The sequence below is a fragment of the Aspergillus neoniger genome, assembly GCF_003184625.1.
Source record: "Aspergillus neoniger CBS 115656 unplaced genomic scaffold BO87scaffold_33, whole genome shotgun sequence".
In the NCBI taxonomy this organism is placed as follows: Eukaryota; Fungi; Ascomycota; class Eurotiomycetes; order Eurotiales; family Aspergillaceae; genus Aspergillus; species Aspergillus neoniger.
The window spans coordinates 240,187-257,010 of record NW_020291161.1 but is presented as its reverse complement, the minus strand read 5'-3'; the positions used below and the strand labels follow the sequence as shown (position 1 = coordinate 257,010).

General features: G+C 53.2%; 6 protein-coding genes across 6 annotated transcripts; 2 read left to right on the top strand and 4 right to left on the bottom strand.

The window, feature by feature from the left end:
- Window positions 1-532: 532 nt before the first annotated feature.
- Window positions 533-2,183, bottom strand: BO87DRAFT_379521 (ORMDL family protein). Its single transcript, XM_025624061.1, has 3 exons — window positions 1,609-2,183; window positions 1,088-1,446; window positions 533-1,028 (listed from the first exon to the last, which is right to left on the bottom strand). The coding sequence occupies exons 1-3, from the start codon at window positions 1,739-1,741 to the stop codon at window positions 981-983; spliced, it is 540 nt and encodes a 179-aa protein (XP_025476334.1). The 5' UTR covers window positions 1,742-2,183; the 3' UTR covers window positions 533-980.
- Window positions 2,184-3,420: 1,237 nt separating this feature from the next.
- BO87DRAFT_461965 (zinc knuckle domain protein) lies at window positions 3,421-5,630 on the top strand. Its single transcript, XM_025629135.1, has 2 exons — window positions 3,421-4,480; window positions 4,539-5,630. Exons 1-2 carry the CDS (start codon window positions 3,494-3,496, stop codon window positions 5,406-5,408), a joined length of 1,857 nt encoding a protein of 618 aa, XP_025476333.1. The 5' UTR covers window positions 3,421-3,493; the 3' UTR covers window positions 5,409-5,630.
- Window positions 5,631-5,652: 22 nt separating this feature from the next.
- BO87DRAFT_366210 (putative haloacid dehalogenase-like hydrolase) lies at window positions 5,653-6,810 on the bottom strand (the record flags this gene model as incomplete). The annotated part of the gene is made up of 5 exons (XM_025621831.1): window positions 6,574-6,810; window positions 6,472-6,504; window positions 6,199-6,408; window positions 5,951-6,122; window positions 5,653-5,877 (listed from the first exon to the last, which is right to left on the bottom strand). Exons 1-5 carry the CDS (start codon window positions 6,741-6,743, stop codon window positions 5,653-5,655), a joined length of 810 nt encoding a protein of 269 aa, XP_025476332.1. The 5' UTR covers window positions 6,744-6,810.
- A 139-nt stretch (window positions 6,811-6,949) lies between these two features.
- On the top strand, window positions 6,950-8,040 carry BO87DRAFT_366208 (uncharacterized protein; the record flags this gene model as incomplete). Its single annotated transcript, XM_025621830.1, has 1 exon — window positions 6,950-8,040. The coding sequence occupies exon 1, from the start codon at window positions 7,174-7,176 to the stop codon at window positions 8,038-8,040; it is 867 nt and encodes a 288-aa protein (XP_025476331.1). The 5' UTR covers window positions 6,950-7,173.
- Window positions 8,041-8,085: 45 nt separating this feature from the next.
- On the bottom strand, window positions 8,086-9,452 carry BO87DRAFT_366206 (putative metallo-beta-lactamase domain protein). Its single transcript, XM_025621829.1, has 3 exons — window positions 9,272-9,452; window positions 8,475-9,144; window positions 8,086-8,406 (listed from the first exon to the last, which is right to left on the bottom strand). The coding sequence occupies exons 1-3, from the start codon at window positions 9,406-9,408 to the stop codon at window positions 8,212-8,214; spliced, it is 1,002 nt and encodes a 333-aa protein (XP_025476330.1). The 5' UTR covers window positions 9,409-9,452; the 3' UTR covers window positions 8,086-8,211.
- Window positions 9,453-9,926: 474 nt separating this feature from the next.
- Window positions 9,927-15,181, bottom strand: BO87DRAFT_146460 (uncharacterized protein). The gene is made up of 2 exons (XM_025618147.1): window positions 11,678-15,181; window positions 9,927-11,623 (listed from the first exon to the last, which is right to left on the bottom strand). Exons 1-2 carry the CDS (start codon window positions 15,014-15,016, stop codon window positions 10,142-10,144), a joined length of 4,821 nt encoding a protein of 1,606 aa, XP_025476329.1. The 5' UTR covers window positions 15,017-15,181; the 3' UTR covers window positions 9,927-10,141.
- Between the last annotated feature and the right edge of the window lie 1,643 nt (window positions 15,182-16,824).

Below are 16,824 nucleotides of genomic sequence, written 5' to 3'. Positions count from 1 at the left end.
AGTGTACAGATTATGTACTGTCCAGTTGTTTGGCGCGTCGCGTTAACCCTCCAAAGGAAACATTACACAGTAAAATGATTTCTTCAATCATATTACAGTAGATCGTCAGAAGGGAAGGGAGGCCTCGATGGACTAGTAAACAATGTGGATAACTCTTGCTATTGGACATGGCTATTGCTCGATGAGTTGCTGGGACCCTAGTATTCACCGTGGGACTCTTACTTTGATTGAGGATTGCTGATCTCTTTCAGGGGAGATAACAGCAGGCCAAGGGACAGAAGTCTGACAAATAACTTCACTGTTGTTTGATGGGCTTGTGGATCTGCGGGTCAAAAAAGGAGTACGATATGACTATGAGTATTATAGTAGGTTATCTCGGCTGTTCCCATGGCTGTGATCGCGTAGGTAGTTGCATATTGCCAGCCGGATTCGAGTCTAATAAGAGGCTATGAATTACTCCGCTATGATCATGCCATCAATGACGGACTGCTGCCTACGGACAGCCACACCAGGTCTACAGGTAGCAACACAGCATAAGGAATATCTTCTTATATAGAGTGTAGTGATGAGAAGAGAGTCCAGAACAATCAGACCGGCCTCGCCTTATCTTCATCTATTCCGCATACCCCATTCACGCCAGCACCTTTCTATAAACCGAACCACATTTTCCCCTTTTCCTTGCCTCCTCCATTCTTTTCGTTCTCCGAAACAAGCCTGACGGGTCTGTCTGCCTATTGCATGCCGAGATACGAGACCCACGAAATCGAGCACGATAGAGAGATTTGGGATAAAGCAAAACGTTAAAAGAACAGAGAGGCAAGGAAAAGAGACAGCGACGCCAAGCGGAGAATATTATCAAGAACGGGAAGTAGTAGTTTAGTAGGGAGAAGCAATAACACACAGGTTAAGTGTAAGGGAATAAAAGCAAGTAGATAAAGCCAAAAAGGAAACGGAAAGGAAAGAGGAAGAGAAGAGAGCGGCTACTCTTCGGGTATATCAGAGAAGAGACCTATTCGCAGACGGTGCGACTAATCACATCAGTTAGCAAGTGACTCACCAATCACATTGAGCAAGGACAGCAACATACAAACGGCAATTTCGGGATGACAACTCCCAGGGTTGCAAGGAAATTGATGGTGAAATACGTCAAGTCGTAGTGGGTATAATGTGTGCTGAGGAGGAAGAGACAAATGGGTACGCAGAGGAGGAACTTCTTCGTGGGGGTATACTGGTCTCCATTGTCGATCTGCTCCCACATGTTGAGGTTGTCGTACGCGCCGGCGTTGAATTCAAAAGGGATGCCCCGCACCCAGTGGAACATGAGGAAAGAACCGAACATGTAGCTGATGTTGGTGAGCGTCCATGAGGTCTCCTGCGAGACGCCGGGAATGATGTCGAACAAGATCTTGAGGGCGATGATGAGAACGAAGTGAATGGTCCAGGCTCCTAAAAGGTAGTACAAAGTGGTCAGCCACTGGGGGTGTCATGGAAGCCATGGGGACATATGCTGGTGACAAGTCCCCGCCGGAACTCGAACCCCTCCTTCTGCAGCGACGGGGTGGTGATGATGGGGGGGAAATGGTGGAGATGGAGGTGGCCACTACTCACCCTTGGCGTTGACCCAGTTCGCATTCAAATTGGGCAGGGCAGCCTGGTCGCTGGTGTGCTCAATGGACTCGGGAGGCTCTTGGTAGATGATGCTACTCGACCGTCTCCTCCGTCCAGCTTTGCCCTGGGCCATGGTGGTGTCCGGGGTCAACCGGCGCGACGCAGCGTCGACGTCCGGGGGGAAGGAGATGGCACGGGGAACGATTAGGGAAGACACTTTGGCGGTATTGATCGGAGATCGAGCGAAGAAAGAGGAGGAATCAAGTGACAGGAATGAAGAGGAAATGGTCGTGAGAGAATGGCAGAGTGGTCAAAAAGGACGCCGCGGGCGAGAGAACGAGAGAGCAAGCTGGCTGGAATACCGAGAGACTGGAGTGACTTCGACTGGGAGGCGATCTTGAAGACGATCGGCGGCGGTGTTGGTCACGGGAGCAGGTCTCCGTATTACCGGAACAGGGGGTAAATTACCGCCGGGCCAAAGAATGAAGTTGGACCCTAAGATAATATAATATCACGAAAGAAAAAGCGAGTGGATGTCTTGCAGGATGAGAAAGGGAATAGAAAAATCTCAAACGAAAGGCAATGGAAGAGAAGAAAGAAAAATTAGCCCCCCCCAAAAAAAACAAAATAAATAAAAGAAGCCAGCAGTCCGACATCCCGAGGGGCAGCCGAGCAGATCCTCAACTTCAAACTAATTGTCGGCGTGGCTAAGAATAGCCGGGACGCTTGCTGCATCCCATCGTTCTAGATAGAGTCTAGACCACACCATCGCTGCACCAACCAAATGCCATTCCTGTCTGGGTTGATTCGAGACCTTAATGAATATATTGCTATCTATGCTATCTATGAAGGGTTTTCTCCTATTCCATATTCCCTTTATTGTTTATCACGAACATATGAAATCTTACTGGGAGTGTCTGACTCAGGATGAGACTGAAGTAGATAAATGCAATCTACGATCCTCTCGTTGTTAGCATCTACTAAGAAAATACTGCGGTAAGTAGGTACTGGCTAAGAGCTTTTACTTAGGTTCGTCTAGTGTCCACACAAATTAGCTGCAGTGCCCATATAGTCTATCTACTGCTGAACAGCTTCGGAAGCGTGTAGTAACCATCTTAGTCTCAATGGCTGCATATTCCGTTCTGCTATCCTCCAGTAAGATGATAAACCTTCTCATTGCATTGTCCACGCCCTGACAATCACTCATAAAATATTCCGACTCCGTTAATCCCGGAGCAAAAAAGCAAATGGATCTCTTGGAAACTGAGAAGGTCGCGAACATCGGATCGTTTTGCACTAATCACATGGCATTTGTCGCTTTAATCCAGGGTTTCCCTTAAATTATGCAATAGCTGATCCCCTAAGATCCTCTCGGTGATCATATCTGAGTTACCAACGCATCTCTAGGATTTCTGATAGGCCATCTCTCGTTGAGAGGACCCATATGAATTGGATATATCCAGCACAGCCATCCTTTACTCGCGTCATGACGAAGATCAACAACAATCAGCAATTCGTAGGATTCCTAGGAATAGGCCGGCCCGTCTCCAAGATCGAAATATCTCAAAAAAATGCCACAATATGTGCCAATTCCAGAAACTGCAGCTCATTACGTAGTTTGCCTCTCACTCCTCCCCACCATCAACTTGTACCAGATAGCCATCGGTCTAAAACAATGAACGTCAGAAGCAATAACCATGATGTTGTGATGCTAATACTTCGTTCGTGACGATACAATACCTCCACATGGCACAAGTGGCTCCTACCACCCGCCGTAAAATTCTCTCCGCGAAATCTGAAGGTAAATCCGAAACGAATCTTGCAGCAGCAAGCAAACGCCTCAACTTCCTGCTCCTTCCCCTTCCATTCCCGTCTTCTTCCCAGGATGCCCGATTCTCCATCCGACGACAACGATTCCAGAACCGCCGCCGTCGGCCCCCGCGCTCAGACAACCGGCTCCCGCCACTCCTCGCGTCAGAGCTCCCACGATCCCAACCCGAACCCGCGGAAAAGGCGTCGCCGCAGTCGCTCCGCCGACGTTCGCAATGTTCGCGACTTTGTCCCCCAAGGCGCTACTTTTAGTGCAGCGGGACTTGGTGTCGATGTAGACGCTACCTCGTCTTCCGGTTCCGACAGTGACGACGGGTCGTCCGACGGTAGTGATGATGATGATGATGATGATGATGCGCAGACCGAGTCCGCGCCCGCGCCGCCGGCGAGCTGGAATAAAGGCAGCAAGAGTGCGATTCGGACATCGCTTCGCAGTCGCGCGAAGCCAGAGGAGAGCAAACCTACGTCACAGTTCGACTCTGTCAATGACAAATTCTGGCGCAGTCGCAGTGAATCCGTCTCGTCCCAAGGCGAGAACGAACCGGAAGCATCAAAGCCCGCCCAAGTCGATGGTATTGAAGAGGGTGAAGTGAATGAGGAGGAAGCTTCAGACGAGTCCAGTCAGATGCAGCTCTCCGGCGACTCAGATGATTCAGAGTCTTTGGGATCGGAAGCAGACGATTCCATCCTACTCAATATCGGGTCGCGGAACGGCCAAAGTCTCGGTCAGGACCAGGATGGCTTAATCACCCCAGACGGCGACGACGACTACGACCCCGAGGCATTACCAGTATCCAACGGAAAATCTACCAACGGACAGACCTCCACAAACCAATCCAAGGAGGACGCGCTCCTCCGCTTCTCGAAAAAGTACCCAACAGCCCCCTCTACCCTCGCCGACCTCGATCGCGAAGACATGGACATTCAAGCGAAATACCGCTTCTACGACCGCGACGTCAACGCCATCGACCTCCAACTCCCCATCGCCTGCACAGAGTGTCTACTCGAGGGCCACCTCGCAGAAGTCTGCCCGTCCCGAGAGGTAACGCTCACCCCTCCCCCCATCATTCCCACCACCAACTAACCAACCAACCATATAGTGCATACACTGCGGCGCCTGGAACCAGCACCAAAGCAGCTTCTGCCCGACCTGGCGCCGATGCCAAAGGTGTCGCGCGCGCGGCCACGACGAAGACAACTGCCCATCGGCCCTGAAAGGCTCCTCCAGCGAATTCCCCTGCGAACTATGCGGCTCGACCACACACATCGAAGAAGACTGTGACTTGATGTGGAAGCTTACTACTACCCGCCCGGACTCCGAACCCGTCCTCGTCTCCCTCTCCTGCGCCCACTGCACCAGCAACCGCCACCTCATCGGCGACTGTCCCTCCCTCCCATCCACCCGAACCCTGCTCTCCTCCTCCTGGACCGTCCGCGGCATCGACCCTAACATGATCACCAACATCAACTCCGTCGTCAACCACCGGCGAAACAACAACAACAATAACAGCAGTAATAATGGTAATAACCGAGGAGGTCTCAAGATCCGCGGCCGCGCCGACCACCGCCCGCCTTCCTCCGACAGCGACGACATGATGGCTCATCGACGTGCGCCTGTCCATCGCGGTGGCCGCGGCAATATCCGCATTGGAAGCGGAATCGGTAGAGGGAATAAGAACATTTCGGGTGGTAATGGGTATCGCGATAGATCTGATTTCGGCCCGTCGAGACAGCGCTCGATGTCGCCGAATCCTCGTTCTATGCGCGGGAGAGGTGGGAAGGATAGTTGGCAGGGCGGTGGTGGACGGGGGAAGTCGTCCGGTGGCGGTGGTGGTAGTCGGCCGCCGTCGAGAGGTGGGAATCCCAGTCGTGGAGGAGGTCGTGGTGGGAAGAGAGGCGGTGGTGGTGGGGATGCGTATCGACCGTTACCGAGTGCGGCGAAGAAAGCGTGGGATAAGTATCGGTTGTGATGGAGTGGGTTTTTATCGTTATGAACAGGTTCGTTGACGCTGGCGTTTCCTGTGTGTGTATATATACCCCGAGGGTGGAACGATTGATGTTGCATGTTTCAAAAGTTGTGTGTGTGTGTGTGTGTGTGTGTGTGTGTGTGTGTGTTAGATCATAGCCCATAGCTTAGTGCTCATTATATGTACAGATGAGATGATACTGTAGATATCCAACGAGATGTGTACAGGATGACAGGACAGTAATAGTCTATACGCCATTCTCCACGGCATTATCCGTAGACGTAGGGGTCTTCTCACCCCCGCGATTTCCCACGAACCCTTCATCTAGAATGCGAATCAACTCATCTAGTCTCTCGATACAGAGATCTGTATGCGCATGGTCCTTCAAATGTCCGTTATGGTCGTTGAGCAGGAGCACGGTCGCTGCGCCGGCGGTATGTCCGGCTGTCATGTCGTCGAGAGAATCTCCGACCTACACCGACCACATTCAAACACACAAATCAGAAATGAAACAGAGTAATAATAAGAAAAGAAAGAAATCATACCATGATCAACCCCCCCGCCATCCCCCCCTCATCCTGCACTCCCCACTCCCTGGCAATATGCAATATCCCTGCTGGATCCGGCTTGGGCAACAACCCCGGTGTTTCCCGTGTCACAATGGGGAGGAAGACGTGTGCGGGGAGATGGTTGTTGAGGAGGTTGAGGACGGGTGCTCTACACCACATCCTTATTAGTATCATATGGTCCTTTTATTGCATATCACAAACAATCTCTAGGGAGGGAGGTATACTCAAAATTCCTCGTACACAAAGCCCTCTTCACCCCCCTCTCTTCTAAGAAATCCATCAATTCGACCAAGCCCGGTTGAGGCTGCTGGGATTCCATGGCGGTGCGCTCAATGGCTTTGATTTTGTTTGTGGCTTCGAGACGCGATTCGGGGGTTGGGAGCCGGCTGATGTGGTGTAGGATGTCGACTTTGGGGGCGATGTTGAGGGCTTGTCTAGATTATTTGTTTGTTAGGATGGATTGTAGTGTAGGGTGGGGGTGGAGGTGGGGGAAGTACCGCATTTCAGAGAACATGTGATTTTGGGGGAGGCTATATATTTATATTATATTTGGTTAGCGGTGGAATTGGTAGCTAAGAGGGTTATAGGTATAGGTATACCATAATGTGCCATCGACGTCAAAGACGATTCCGCGGAGTGGGGGTGCGGAGGAGGAAGAAGAAGCAGAAGAGGGGAGGAGAGGGGCGAATCGCCGTTGACGGAGAGTATAATTGTTTAGGGATGCCATGAGGGAGCGGGAGATGCGTAGGGCTGGATTAGAGATGGACATTGACAGGATATCAAGGCAAGGAGGGAGGAAGAAAAGAAGCAGAGGAATGTAGAGTGGAGAAGTGACGTTGAAGAAGGAAGTGGTTTGATGGGCTGATAAGAAGGAGTGGAGACTGGCATGCGGAGTTACTTAAGTTGGGTTTCCTTTAATTATTAGTTTCGGTTCTATACTTCATGCTACTATAGACTCCATTCCATACTGCAATACTTACCTGTATCAAAGTATATCTGCACCTCCACATCAAAATACTAATCTCCACAAGGAAAGTCCAAGGTTTAACTGTTGCACCTTCCTCTGCTCCGTCTATTATCAACTTCCACACTCATATCTCCGAGTCTGACACCTCACAATGATCTATCTCTGCTTCTCCCCTGCAGTCCTCATCCTTTTTTTCACCCTGCATCCAGTATAAATCTTCCTGCCGACCACCATGTCAGCCAAGAAACACCATCCAGCTTTTCGCGATCCTATCCTCAATGCCATCAATATCCGCACCGTGCTCGCCCTCCTCGGCACTCTCCTCACCATCAAGCTCCTGAACCTGCTGGCACGCCTCACGGGGGTACGACGCACCTCGCCCCGATATCCCTACAGCTACGTCGGTCAAGCCATCAGTCGCAAAGAGCAGCACATCATTCAGATCCTACTTGAAATCATCCCCGAGAGCAGCACCTCGGTGAATACCAGTCTGCCCTCCAACACAGGCTTCTCCTGCGCAGACGATAGACCCACCACGGCCGACAGTGTTCCCTCCTCCAGTCTGGTCATTCCCCTCATGCCGGTGCCGTCGCGGGTCGTTCAACTGTCTCACAGCGCGCCTACCCGGAGCTTGGAGCTCGCTATTGCCGATAGAGACCGGGGGTTTGACGACCATACGAGCACGCGCGCGAGCGTGCACTTCCTGGGCCACCAGCCGCTTCCTAGTGACTCGGTTTACTCGTCGATTGTCCGGAGGAGTCTGTCGATTAGTGATCCGAATTCCAACTGTTCGAGTCCGCAGCAGGGTATGCTTCCCGGGGTGCGGTTCTCAGGGTTCATGTCGGATAGGTTGCGGTTTAGTATTCTGAGTCGGCCATGGTCGATGGATAGTGTGTTAGCGGATGAGTCGCAGCCTGAACCGGTCACGTTGGATATGGCACAGCTGCAGCAGACGCGCACGGCAGACAGCTACCCGGGACCGTTTCCCATCAGTGATGGATTGGAGCCGAGCTCGTTAGCCACGGCGCAGTGTGCCAACAATGGGGCCAGCGAGGCCACGGCGGTGCGGACCTCGGTGAGGCCGTTTACCGATGTGTAGCAAGCAGCTTTGGGGGAGGGATGGCAATGCAAGATGTACATTATTCATCGATGAAGCTATCTGGAGCAGAAGATGCAGGTGCAGGTGCAGATGCAGATGCAGATGCAGGAGCGCCAAAAAAGACCATGCAGTATGTACTGTGTAATGCAAATATGTAATCCAATCAATCAATCATGCACATTCCTCCTCATGAATCGCATGATCCAAATACCCCATAGCCCGAACAAAGATCTTCGCACTATCCAACACCCGTTTCTTGCAATCCCCAACCGTATCCATTCCCATGAACGCCCCATACGCCCGATCAAACTCCGTATGTTTAAGAGCCTTCCAAATACCATGCACATCATCCGGCGGCAGGGGTATCTACACCACCACCAGCAGCCCATTAGCAACCCTATCCCAAAATGACAGAACTGATAAAGAAGACGTACCATATTCGGATAACTCCACATAAACGTATACGACGCCGTGCCCTCCCTCCTCCCTCTGTCGCCATAATCCCCAACCCCACTAGGAATCGTCCCAATAGTATCCGCCAAAAACAACACCTTTTCATCCTTCCACCACAGCACCGAACTGCCGGGGAAATGACCACCTGTTTTGACTCCTATCACCCCGCTGCCGGGGAGGACTTCTACCTCTTGACCGTCCCAGAAGATTTGCCTTGCATTAACACTGCCACCATTACCTTTATCCTTACTGCCATCGGCAATATTAGTATTACTGGATGTGTCAACCCGCATAACCCACTCCCTATCCTCCCCGGACAAATACACCGGACAGTTAAACGCCTCCGCCCAGACTAAGTGCGTGGCGTAGTAGTGCGGATGGGAGATGATGATTGCGGAGATACCGCCTAGGGCGTTGATGCTGGAGATGGTGTCGGTGTCGAGGTAGGGGATGCAGTCCCAGAGGATGTTGCCACGGGGAGTGAGGAGGAGGAAGGCGCGTTGGCCGATGCAGTGTTTGGGGGTGGTGTGGAGGGTGTAGATTTTATTGCTGGTGTTGGTGGTGGAGTTGGGGTTTAGAGGGGCGAGGATGTTCTTTAGGGGTGGTTCGTGGGTGGGGGCGCGAAGGGCGCGGAGGGTTGTGTAGTCTTGTCTGTTGTTTTTTTGTATGGTAGGGTTAGTATGTTGTGTGGTGTTTTGTGGGTGGTGGTGAGTATGGATGTGTATAGGGATAGAGTGGGGGTGTAGTATAGTCAAGAAATGGGAGAATAGGGATATACCCAGTTGGAGGGAGATATTGACGGGGATCATCGCAAATGGGACATGGACTTGGCGGCGTGGGAGTTGAGAACTGGGTACCGCAGGTGGTGCAGATGGGGAGGTCGAGGGGGTCAACAGTAGTAGTATCACTATTCATGACGATAATAATATTGTATCTGTATCTGGTTGCAGTTATTTGACAATGTAGAGATACAAAATCGAAACACCCATCAAATGGGAGATATTCAGTGCTTAAATGTATGGAAGAACATCAGCTGTTCTCCGCATTGACCCCGCATGTCCTGGAGCCATGGATCGCCGAGCTGAACCTCAGCTGAGCTGCTGCTGGTCTGCAGCTGAACTGATAAGCTGCAAACCAGGGCTCGACTTAGGCACAATGATGTCAACACTATCTGAATCTTAGAAAAAAGGCGGAAACTTTTGTATTCCATCCATCGCATGGCATACAGCCCATCCGTTATGCACTAATCGAGAAAAATATGCTGCAAGAAGGGAATCATATAGCACAAAAATGCAAAAGTCGGTACAAAAGTAGCAATACTAGTCGACACATCCCCCCTTTCCGCCCATACAACCATCCATTTCATGCACGCTTGCTATCGCTGCGCGGGTCATAAGTCGTGAACATAACAAATCGTATAACAGATTCAAGTCGAAGAAAAGATGACGAGAGGAGAAAAAAAAATAATATTGGGTATCAAACGTCTGTCGCGTCAATAGTCATGGTCGGCATCCACCTGCTCCGGACTGGCGCGATACTGGCTTCGCTGCCGCCGTGCAGGGCTGAACTGGCTGCCCGACGTTAGGGGACGAGGCCCCGTGGGTTTCCGGGGAGGCGGTGTACTACGGGGAGAGCGCATGATCGAACTCTACAGAGATATGGTCAGCATCATGCGAATAAAACGTCCCTTCCGGGTATGATCACTAACCCGCGAAGCAACTCGTTCCATGTACGATCGCTCATCGTCTTCCTTGACTTTGGGCGGCCGCTCCGGGATCAGTGGCCCCTCATCCTTGATCTTAGGCGGACGAGGAGGCCCCGTGTGCCGCGAGCTCGCTTCCGAGTAGCCCGCATCCGAGATGGGCGAAAGACGACTGGCGCCGCTGTGGCGCGGGTTGGCGTTCACGCCAGACAAGCTGGGGTTGGACCCCCACTGGTCCGAAGGTGCGCCCGCTGGCACGCCGTAGACCTGCGCTTGTGTTTCCAGCTGGTTTTGGTATCGCCCCGACGGGCCCTGGCGAGGCTGGGGATGGTGAAGATCGAGACTGCCCCGGTGAGCCCGGTACTTCGGCGCCTCCGACGCTTGTCCCGATGCTTGAGACGGAACCAGAGGGGACGGCGGCCGATTCTCCTGCTGCGGGTCCTCCAGAGTGTACGTCGAGCGCAGTCGGTCATCGCCCTGGGGATCATAGTAGTCCGGCTTGTATGGTCCTGGTGCAGCCTCGGATCCAGAGCGCGAGGTATCGAAGGACGCTCTCTCCTTGCTGCGGCCAGGTTGAATGCTGTTGCGGATGTTGTCTCCCATCGAAGACGCCGTGGTTTTGGACCAACGGGAGATCTTGGGGAAGAATGAAGAGCTGCTCGATTTGTGCTTCTTGGCCTTTTCCGTCGTCTTCGGCGTCGCCTCGTTACTGAGGGCACCCGAAGCCATAGGTTCACGAGGAGGTGTTGACACAGGAGCGGAGCCAGCCCGGCCCTGGCGGTTGTTGGCCGGCTCCTGCGAAGGCATGGTTGGGCTCGGGAACTCCTGCTCATCTATGTCTTCATCCAATTCCGGCACCGTACTGACGCGGTTTTCCATGCCCCTCCGCAGTCCATTACCCACGAGTGGTTCCAGAACAGGCTGGGAAGAGTTGGAAAGGTACTCCGACTGGTTTCCGGGCGACGAAGTCCCAGCATGGCCCTCCGGCTCATAGCCCTCCGGATCCACACTGGCCGCTCGGTTGCCTCCCCGCATGTACCGGTCATCCTGACCGTAGCGTAGAGCTTCGACTTCATCAAGGAGCTGTTCCAACATATCCTCGATTCGGGTAAGATCGTTGGAGTTCTTGAGGCTCAGGCCTTTGAGTGCTCGCTTGAAGATATTCTTCCGCTTCGAACGCATGTCATCCCCGTCGTCAATAGGCACCTGGCGAGCACTACGCGTGCTAGCCGGCTGAGGGCGTGGCCCACCCAGAGCTCGATAGGTCCGCTCGTGCTGTCGGTCACTAGCTTCCATGAGCATTCCATCCTGTAGAGCAATGAACTTCTTCATCTCCTCGAATGAGTTGCGCATTTCCGCGGCGCTTCGAACAAGAGTCACGAGAATCTCCGTATCCCTGGCATTCCGTTGGGCATCGCGAACCGTGAGCTGTTCAAATAAGTCAGCAGTGATACTTTCAAGCAAGATGACATGTTTACTAACATGGTCCATGAGTGCAACAATGTCCTTGGACTGAATTCGATCAATTCCTTTCCCAGTTGCACTGTCATACAGAGGCGAGCCAACTCCTTGAGAGTAGCCACTCAATTGCCGCTGGTGACCAGGCATAAAGTGGTCTTCCCCACCAAGGGGACTGTCAAACAAGCCCATTCCATTTGTGTCGATTCCAGCAATACCCTTGCTCAGTGGCTCAGGGGTTTCAACACTCGGGGAGCGAGGGTTCGCGGCCGAGACATACCCTTCGTCTTTGGCACCAAGCGGGGTGCCGAGCATCTGGCCTCCGTGGTACTGCTGATCATAGTAGTCGTTCGCACCGTAGTCATCCTCCGGGTAGTAGTCCTGGCCATAGTGGGAGGGCTCAACTGACCCCAAGCCCAAGCCAGCACTTGCACCAGCTCCAGACTTGTCAAAGAGGGGCGACGGGGCGTCTTTGGAAGGGGTGCGGTTGAACGACCAGCTGTTTTCGTGGGCCGCAGGACCTTGAATGATGGAAGGATTGGTATTGATTTCCGATTCTGAATCCGGACTCCGGTCGTCTTCATGCGGCATTGGGCTGCTGTCGAGGTCGCCAGCGAACAAAGGAGCCGGCTCGTTCTGGTAATGTTCGTCCAGCGACTGTGTGACGCTCTGGGGCGGCGACGTAGCACCCATCCGTCTAGGGAACGAGGTCGCGTCGGGGCTGGAAACCTCCTCGCGCTGCTTTAGAGGGCTTCCTCGGTGAGATTCGTGCTCTGCCGGCTCATGCTGCTCATGCTGCTCCAGAGGCTCCGGCTCCCAATCCTCCTCCTCTTGCTCCGGGATACCAGCCATGGAGCGGTTCGCTCCAGACTGGCTGGACTTGGTGTCCAGGATCGTGGGTTCGAGGACAGAGGCCACCGCTGATTCAACAGCCATCGGATGTACGAATCGGGGATTGGCAGCAAGGCCTTCAGCTACCGGTCGGCCCTGATCTTCCTGGTCGTGGTGATCAAGCTCGCTGTCATCGGTGTACCCGGTCATGCGTTTACCGACGGTGCTCTGCGTCTCAGTTTCTGCTAGCGAATGCTGGTCTTCGTCATCGTCGGAATATTCCTCCCAGTGTCTTTCCTCTCTGGGGGACGGTCGGGGGGTCTCCTCGTAGCCGAGCTCCGGGCCAGGTTCCTGTCGACGGCGTAGGGACTCCGTCTGGCTCGTGATGCTGAGGCCTTCTGGACGGGTAGATCTTGCAAAATCCGTACTGGGCGCAGACGAAAGAGAGTCAATCGAGAGACGCGGCTCCAATTCTCGTTCATCTTCGGAGTAATCGTACCTATCATAATGGGTCAAGTCCCGCTTGACCGGATTTTGGCTCTCATTGCTGGCCACGCTCTGTATCGGACTGAGAGTGCGCCGACGGCTCGCCAGATCACTGTAGTCGAGGTCATGATTCTCGGAGTGGGAGTCGAGCAAATTAGCGGCAGCGGCATCCCCGACGGGCGACCGACTCGAGGGGCTATGCATCGACAAGTCGTGGCTGGACAAGTTGCTGTGCTTGAGCTTCAGCTCATGCCGCACGTCCAGAGGCGTCCGATTTGGCGTGCGAGGTGCAGGTGACAGGGGTGCTGGCGAGAGAGACTGGAAAGGGGAGCCGCGGAAGCCTTCCTGGAATTTGGTGTCTCCGTACGGTGCTGCTGGTTCGGCGGTCTGCTCGGAGAGAAGGGAAGCTCTGGTGAGGTCGGATTCAATCGCACTGCGCAGTGGCATGGGGGCGACATTGTGTTTCTGGAAGACTAGTTCGGTCTCGTTAATACTGCCGGTGCGGCTTCGGGCCCCACTGCTCCTTCTTCTTCCCTCGCTTTTTCCGAGGCTGGACCGTGAGTCGTGATGCTGGAGGGCTGCAGCGGTTAGGGCTGTCCCCACGAGTGCAGCCTTTTCTGCATCACGCAGTCCTTTGCTCTTTTGTCGACGGAGCTTTTCTTGCTCCGTCAACTCGGGGCGGTTAGCCCATCTGATGTAACCGAGATCCTGGCTTCTTTCGCTTCTGCCATGGCTTCGTTCGCTGTCCTTGCTGGATCTCCGTTCTTTTTGGGATGGTACGGAGTCGCCAGAAAGGACGATGCCTTCATCGCGACTATCCTTATTCAGGACGACCTTGGGCTTTCGGACGTCAGGTGCACTTGCGTGTTTGGAAAGTCGTCTGCCCAGCTCGTCCCACGAGGGCGTGCTGGCTGATGAATGTGAGGTGTTCATGTCGCGTTCGAATTTGGACGTGTTGGTGATGACTTTCTGGTCCTTCTTAAGTTCCTTCAGCTCAGGCAGTATGAGTCTTCGGATCGCGTCTTCAACAGTTTCAAGAAGCTTTGGGTTGTTGATCGATGACTTCGAGGTGCCGGATTTGAACGAGTACTGATCACCGGATCGGCGATGCGAGGACACAGCCGAGGCGCTGAGGAGGCTGGATTCTGGACTCATCATATCGTCGGGAAGAGCCCGACGACGAGGAGACTTCGAATCCATATCTTGGAGATCACTGCCGTCTTCGAAGCTACTTCTTTCGGCACGCCGGCGTTGCCTAGAGACGTCACGAGGGTCGTTGCTGAGCTTCTCTGCGACTCGATGAGCAATGCGTTCGGTGCTGAGACTGCGACTACGTTGTCGCCGGGGGGTTTTGAGGTACTCCTTGGATTCACGTTCCAAGCTCTGACTGCGTTTTCGTCGAGGACCAGATGAGGGGGCTTCCAGCATGCTATCCGCCGGCATCGACGAGATGTCGGAGGTTGGGTGGAAGTACCTGTCGCGCGACAGGGTGGAGAGCTCACTGCCTTGGTCGCGATTCATGAGCTCGATTTCTAAGGGAGAATGGCCGGGAGGCTGGTTCTCATCGGTGGCTGAATTGGAAGAACTGTCATCCACAGCCGACTCCTCCAGCGACTTGTGCTTGTGGGGCGAGCTCAGGGAGATGCGGCGGGAATAGACGGGTTTCCGATTGCCACTCGACTCGGTGATCTGAATGTGGTCCTTCTGGTCCTTGAGCTTCCGCGCGGAGGAAGGGGTGACACGGACACGGACACTGGGGCGGGAAGTGAGGGAGCCAGAACCCTTCCCGCCCTCGAAATACTCGATGAGCAGGGAGGTCTGGGAGTGCTGCGACGAGCGGGACAGTTTGGAGTCGTCCCCGCGGGAGCGATGTTTCCGACGAGTGGGGATGGTGACGGGGCTCCCGTCGTCTGGAATGGAGTATGAGGTCTTGTCTGTGCGGCGAGATATGTCAGTTGCCAGATCAGTGCCTGTGATGCTGCCGTTGGTATCGACAATAGATTCAGTGGGGGCAGGCAAGATCGGTCTGCGGGTGTCGACGCCCATGATGGAGAAGAAGAGAGCGGAGAATCCTTTCTTTTCAGCCAGACAAGACCATACTCTGTGCTTGGGCGAGTGGGAACAATGATTTTCCTTTTTTTTTTCTTGTCTTGTCTTGCCTTTCCTGATTTTCTTTTTTTCCCTTTTTGCCTATTTTGGGAAGCTGGCAAAAGTTCAGGGGCAGGAAGTGTGTGTGAGCAGGGGGGTGAAGGAGGGTAGTTGGAAGGATTAAGGCTGGGGATTGGGTCCGACTGCTAACAGACTGAAGTGTCACTACAGATCGGACCGATCGGTATGCAGCTCGGATGAGGAGAAAGGAAGCAGGCGGGTAAATTAGATGGGTAGCAAGAGAGGGATTGGAGAGGATTGGGAGGGGGAAAGGGAAAGGGAAAGGAAGGATGACGATCAGAGCAGGTGGGGACGCAAGAGAAGGGCAGCTGTGAGGGATTGCTGCGATATCACAAAAAGCAAAAGAGAAGAAGCGTACCAGCGCTGGGGAGTGAGTGTTGGGTGGGAGATGCAATAACAGCGGAGATTTTAGCAGTAGAGGAGGAAGAAACACCCGAGGCGGTAGTCGCCGGTGGTTCGAATTAACACAAGGACGGAAAAGGTGGGGGGAAGAGAGAAGAGAGTGAGAATGAGAGAGAATGAGAATTAAGGATGAGGATGAGGATGAGGCGAGTGAATGAATTGAGGCAGCACCCTCACTTGCGATAAGCCAACAATCGGTGTGGATAATCAATGGATGGTGGCCATGTACATTCACCGCAAGAGTTCACCCGTGCATTGATTGGGTTGACTGGGTTGGAGGTATGATTGCGAGTTGGTCGGGGCTGGGCTGGGTAATAATGATTCGGATGCAGGGAAAATGCCCAAGATTAAAGAACAAGAGAGAAAAATCTAATCGAAGGGCAGCAGCAGCAGCAGCAGCAGCAGGAGGGAAGAGGGGAAAAGGCCCAAGTGGATGTGCTTGCTTGATTGACTGATTGATTGATTGATCGATGGGGTGGGAACGGTGAGGGAGGGGAAAAAAATAGAGAAGGCTGGTAAGGTCGGTCACTAAAGAACTGGTCAAGGGAGTATAAGGATGGATGAATGCTGGAGTTGGCGGTTTAGCGTCCCCCCAAGTTCAGAGTCAAAGTAACTAAAAGTCAGTGGCCGGCACTGATTAAGAAAAACAGTCACTGAAACTTAAGTAAGGTACGGCCTTGGATGAGTTGGCCACGACCCAAAAAAGATGAGCTTCTTGTCTCTGCCAGCCTCGCGATTATCGCGTTTCCTGGGCTCTTATACTGCTGATGGCCTTCGTTCTGTAGCGGGATTTCCCCCTTCACTTTGGGTGTCATTATCGGTTGGGTTCGATAGAAGTGGACTGCTTTGCTTCCTACGTGTGTGTATCCCCCCCGGGATCCATTCTTCTCCTCCACCAGATGAGATCCACGCATGGTGACCGAGCAAAGCTGCGCTTCAACGCTCTCTCACTCTTCCATCAGATCAGCTTCGAAGATACAAATACTAACGAGTAGTCGGCTTTGCCGGTTTCTCCCTGTCGCCGAGAGTGATCTTCACAATTTTCGATGATGCTTCCTCAAGCTTAAGGCTGAATCCGACTCTCATCCACTCGCATCTTTCTTTCCCGACACACCAGGGATGTAAGAAGCGTGAGGCTTGGAGAAATATGATTTTTCTTGTTTCCTAAAATCCATACAAGTCCATGCGCGCGTCTCCCACTGGACGAGAGCGGGTTATTGCCTTCGTAGTGCGACCCGAGATGTGATCTGTTTCCTGTCTGTCTGCCACTCCCGATCTTGGGT

What these genes read in the sequence shown, in the direction of transcription:
- BO87DRAFT_146460 (XM_025618147.1), bottom strand. Translation starts at nt 15,016, where the DNA reads ATGGGCGTCGACACCCGCAGACCGATCTTGCCTGCCCCCACTGAATCT. An exon ending in TTGTTGCACTCATGGACCAT is followed by an intron (nt 11,624 to 11,677) that starts GTTAGTAAACAT and finishes TTATTTGAACAG; the next exon opens with CTCACGGTTCGCGATGCCCA.
- BO87DRAFT_379521 (XM_025624061.1), bottom strand. Translation starts at nt 1,741, where the DNA reads ATGGCCCAGGGCAAAGCTGGACGGAGGAGACGGTCGAGTAGCATCATC. An exon ending in GAACTGGGTCAACGCCAAGG is followed by an intron (nt 1,447 to 1,608) that starts GTGAGTAGTGGC and finishes ACTACCTTTTAG; the next exon opens with GAGCCTGGACCATTCACTTC. An exon ending in TCATCCCGAAATTGCCGTTT is followed by an intron (nt 1,029 to 1,087) that starts GTATGTTGCTGT and finishes TGATGTGATTAG; the next exon opens with TCGCACCGTCTGCGAATAGG.
- BO87DRAFT_461965 (XM_025629135.1), top strand. Translation starts at nt 3,494, where the DNA reads ATGCCCGATTCTCCATCCGACGACAACGATTCCAGAACCGCCGCCGTC. An exon ending in AAGTCTGCCCGTCCCGAGAG is followed by an intron (nt 4,481 to 4,538) that starts GTAACGCTCACC and finishes CCAACCATATAG; the next exon opens with TGCATACACTGCGGCGCCTG.
- BO87DRAFT_366206 (XM_025621829.1), bottom strand. Translation starts at nt 9,408, where the DNA reads ATGAATAGTGATACTACTACTGTTGACCCCCTCGACCTCCCCATCTGC. An exon ending in CAATATCTCCCTCCAACTGG is followed by an intron (nt 9,145 to 9,271) that starts GTATATCCCTAT and finishes AAAAAACAACAG; the next exon opens with ACAAGACTACACAACCCTCC. An exon ending in TGTGGAGTTATCCGAATATG is followed by an intron (nt 8,407 to 8,474) that starts GTACGTCTTCTT and finishes GTGGTGGTGTAG; the next exon opens with ATACCCCTGCCGCCGGATGA.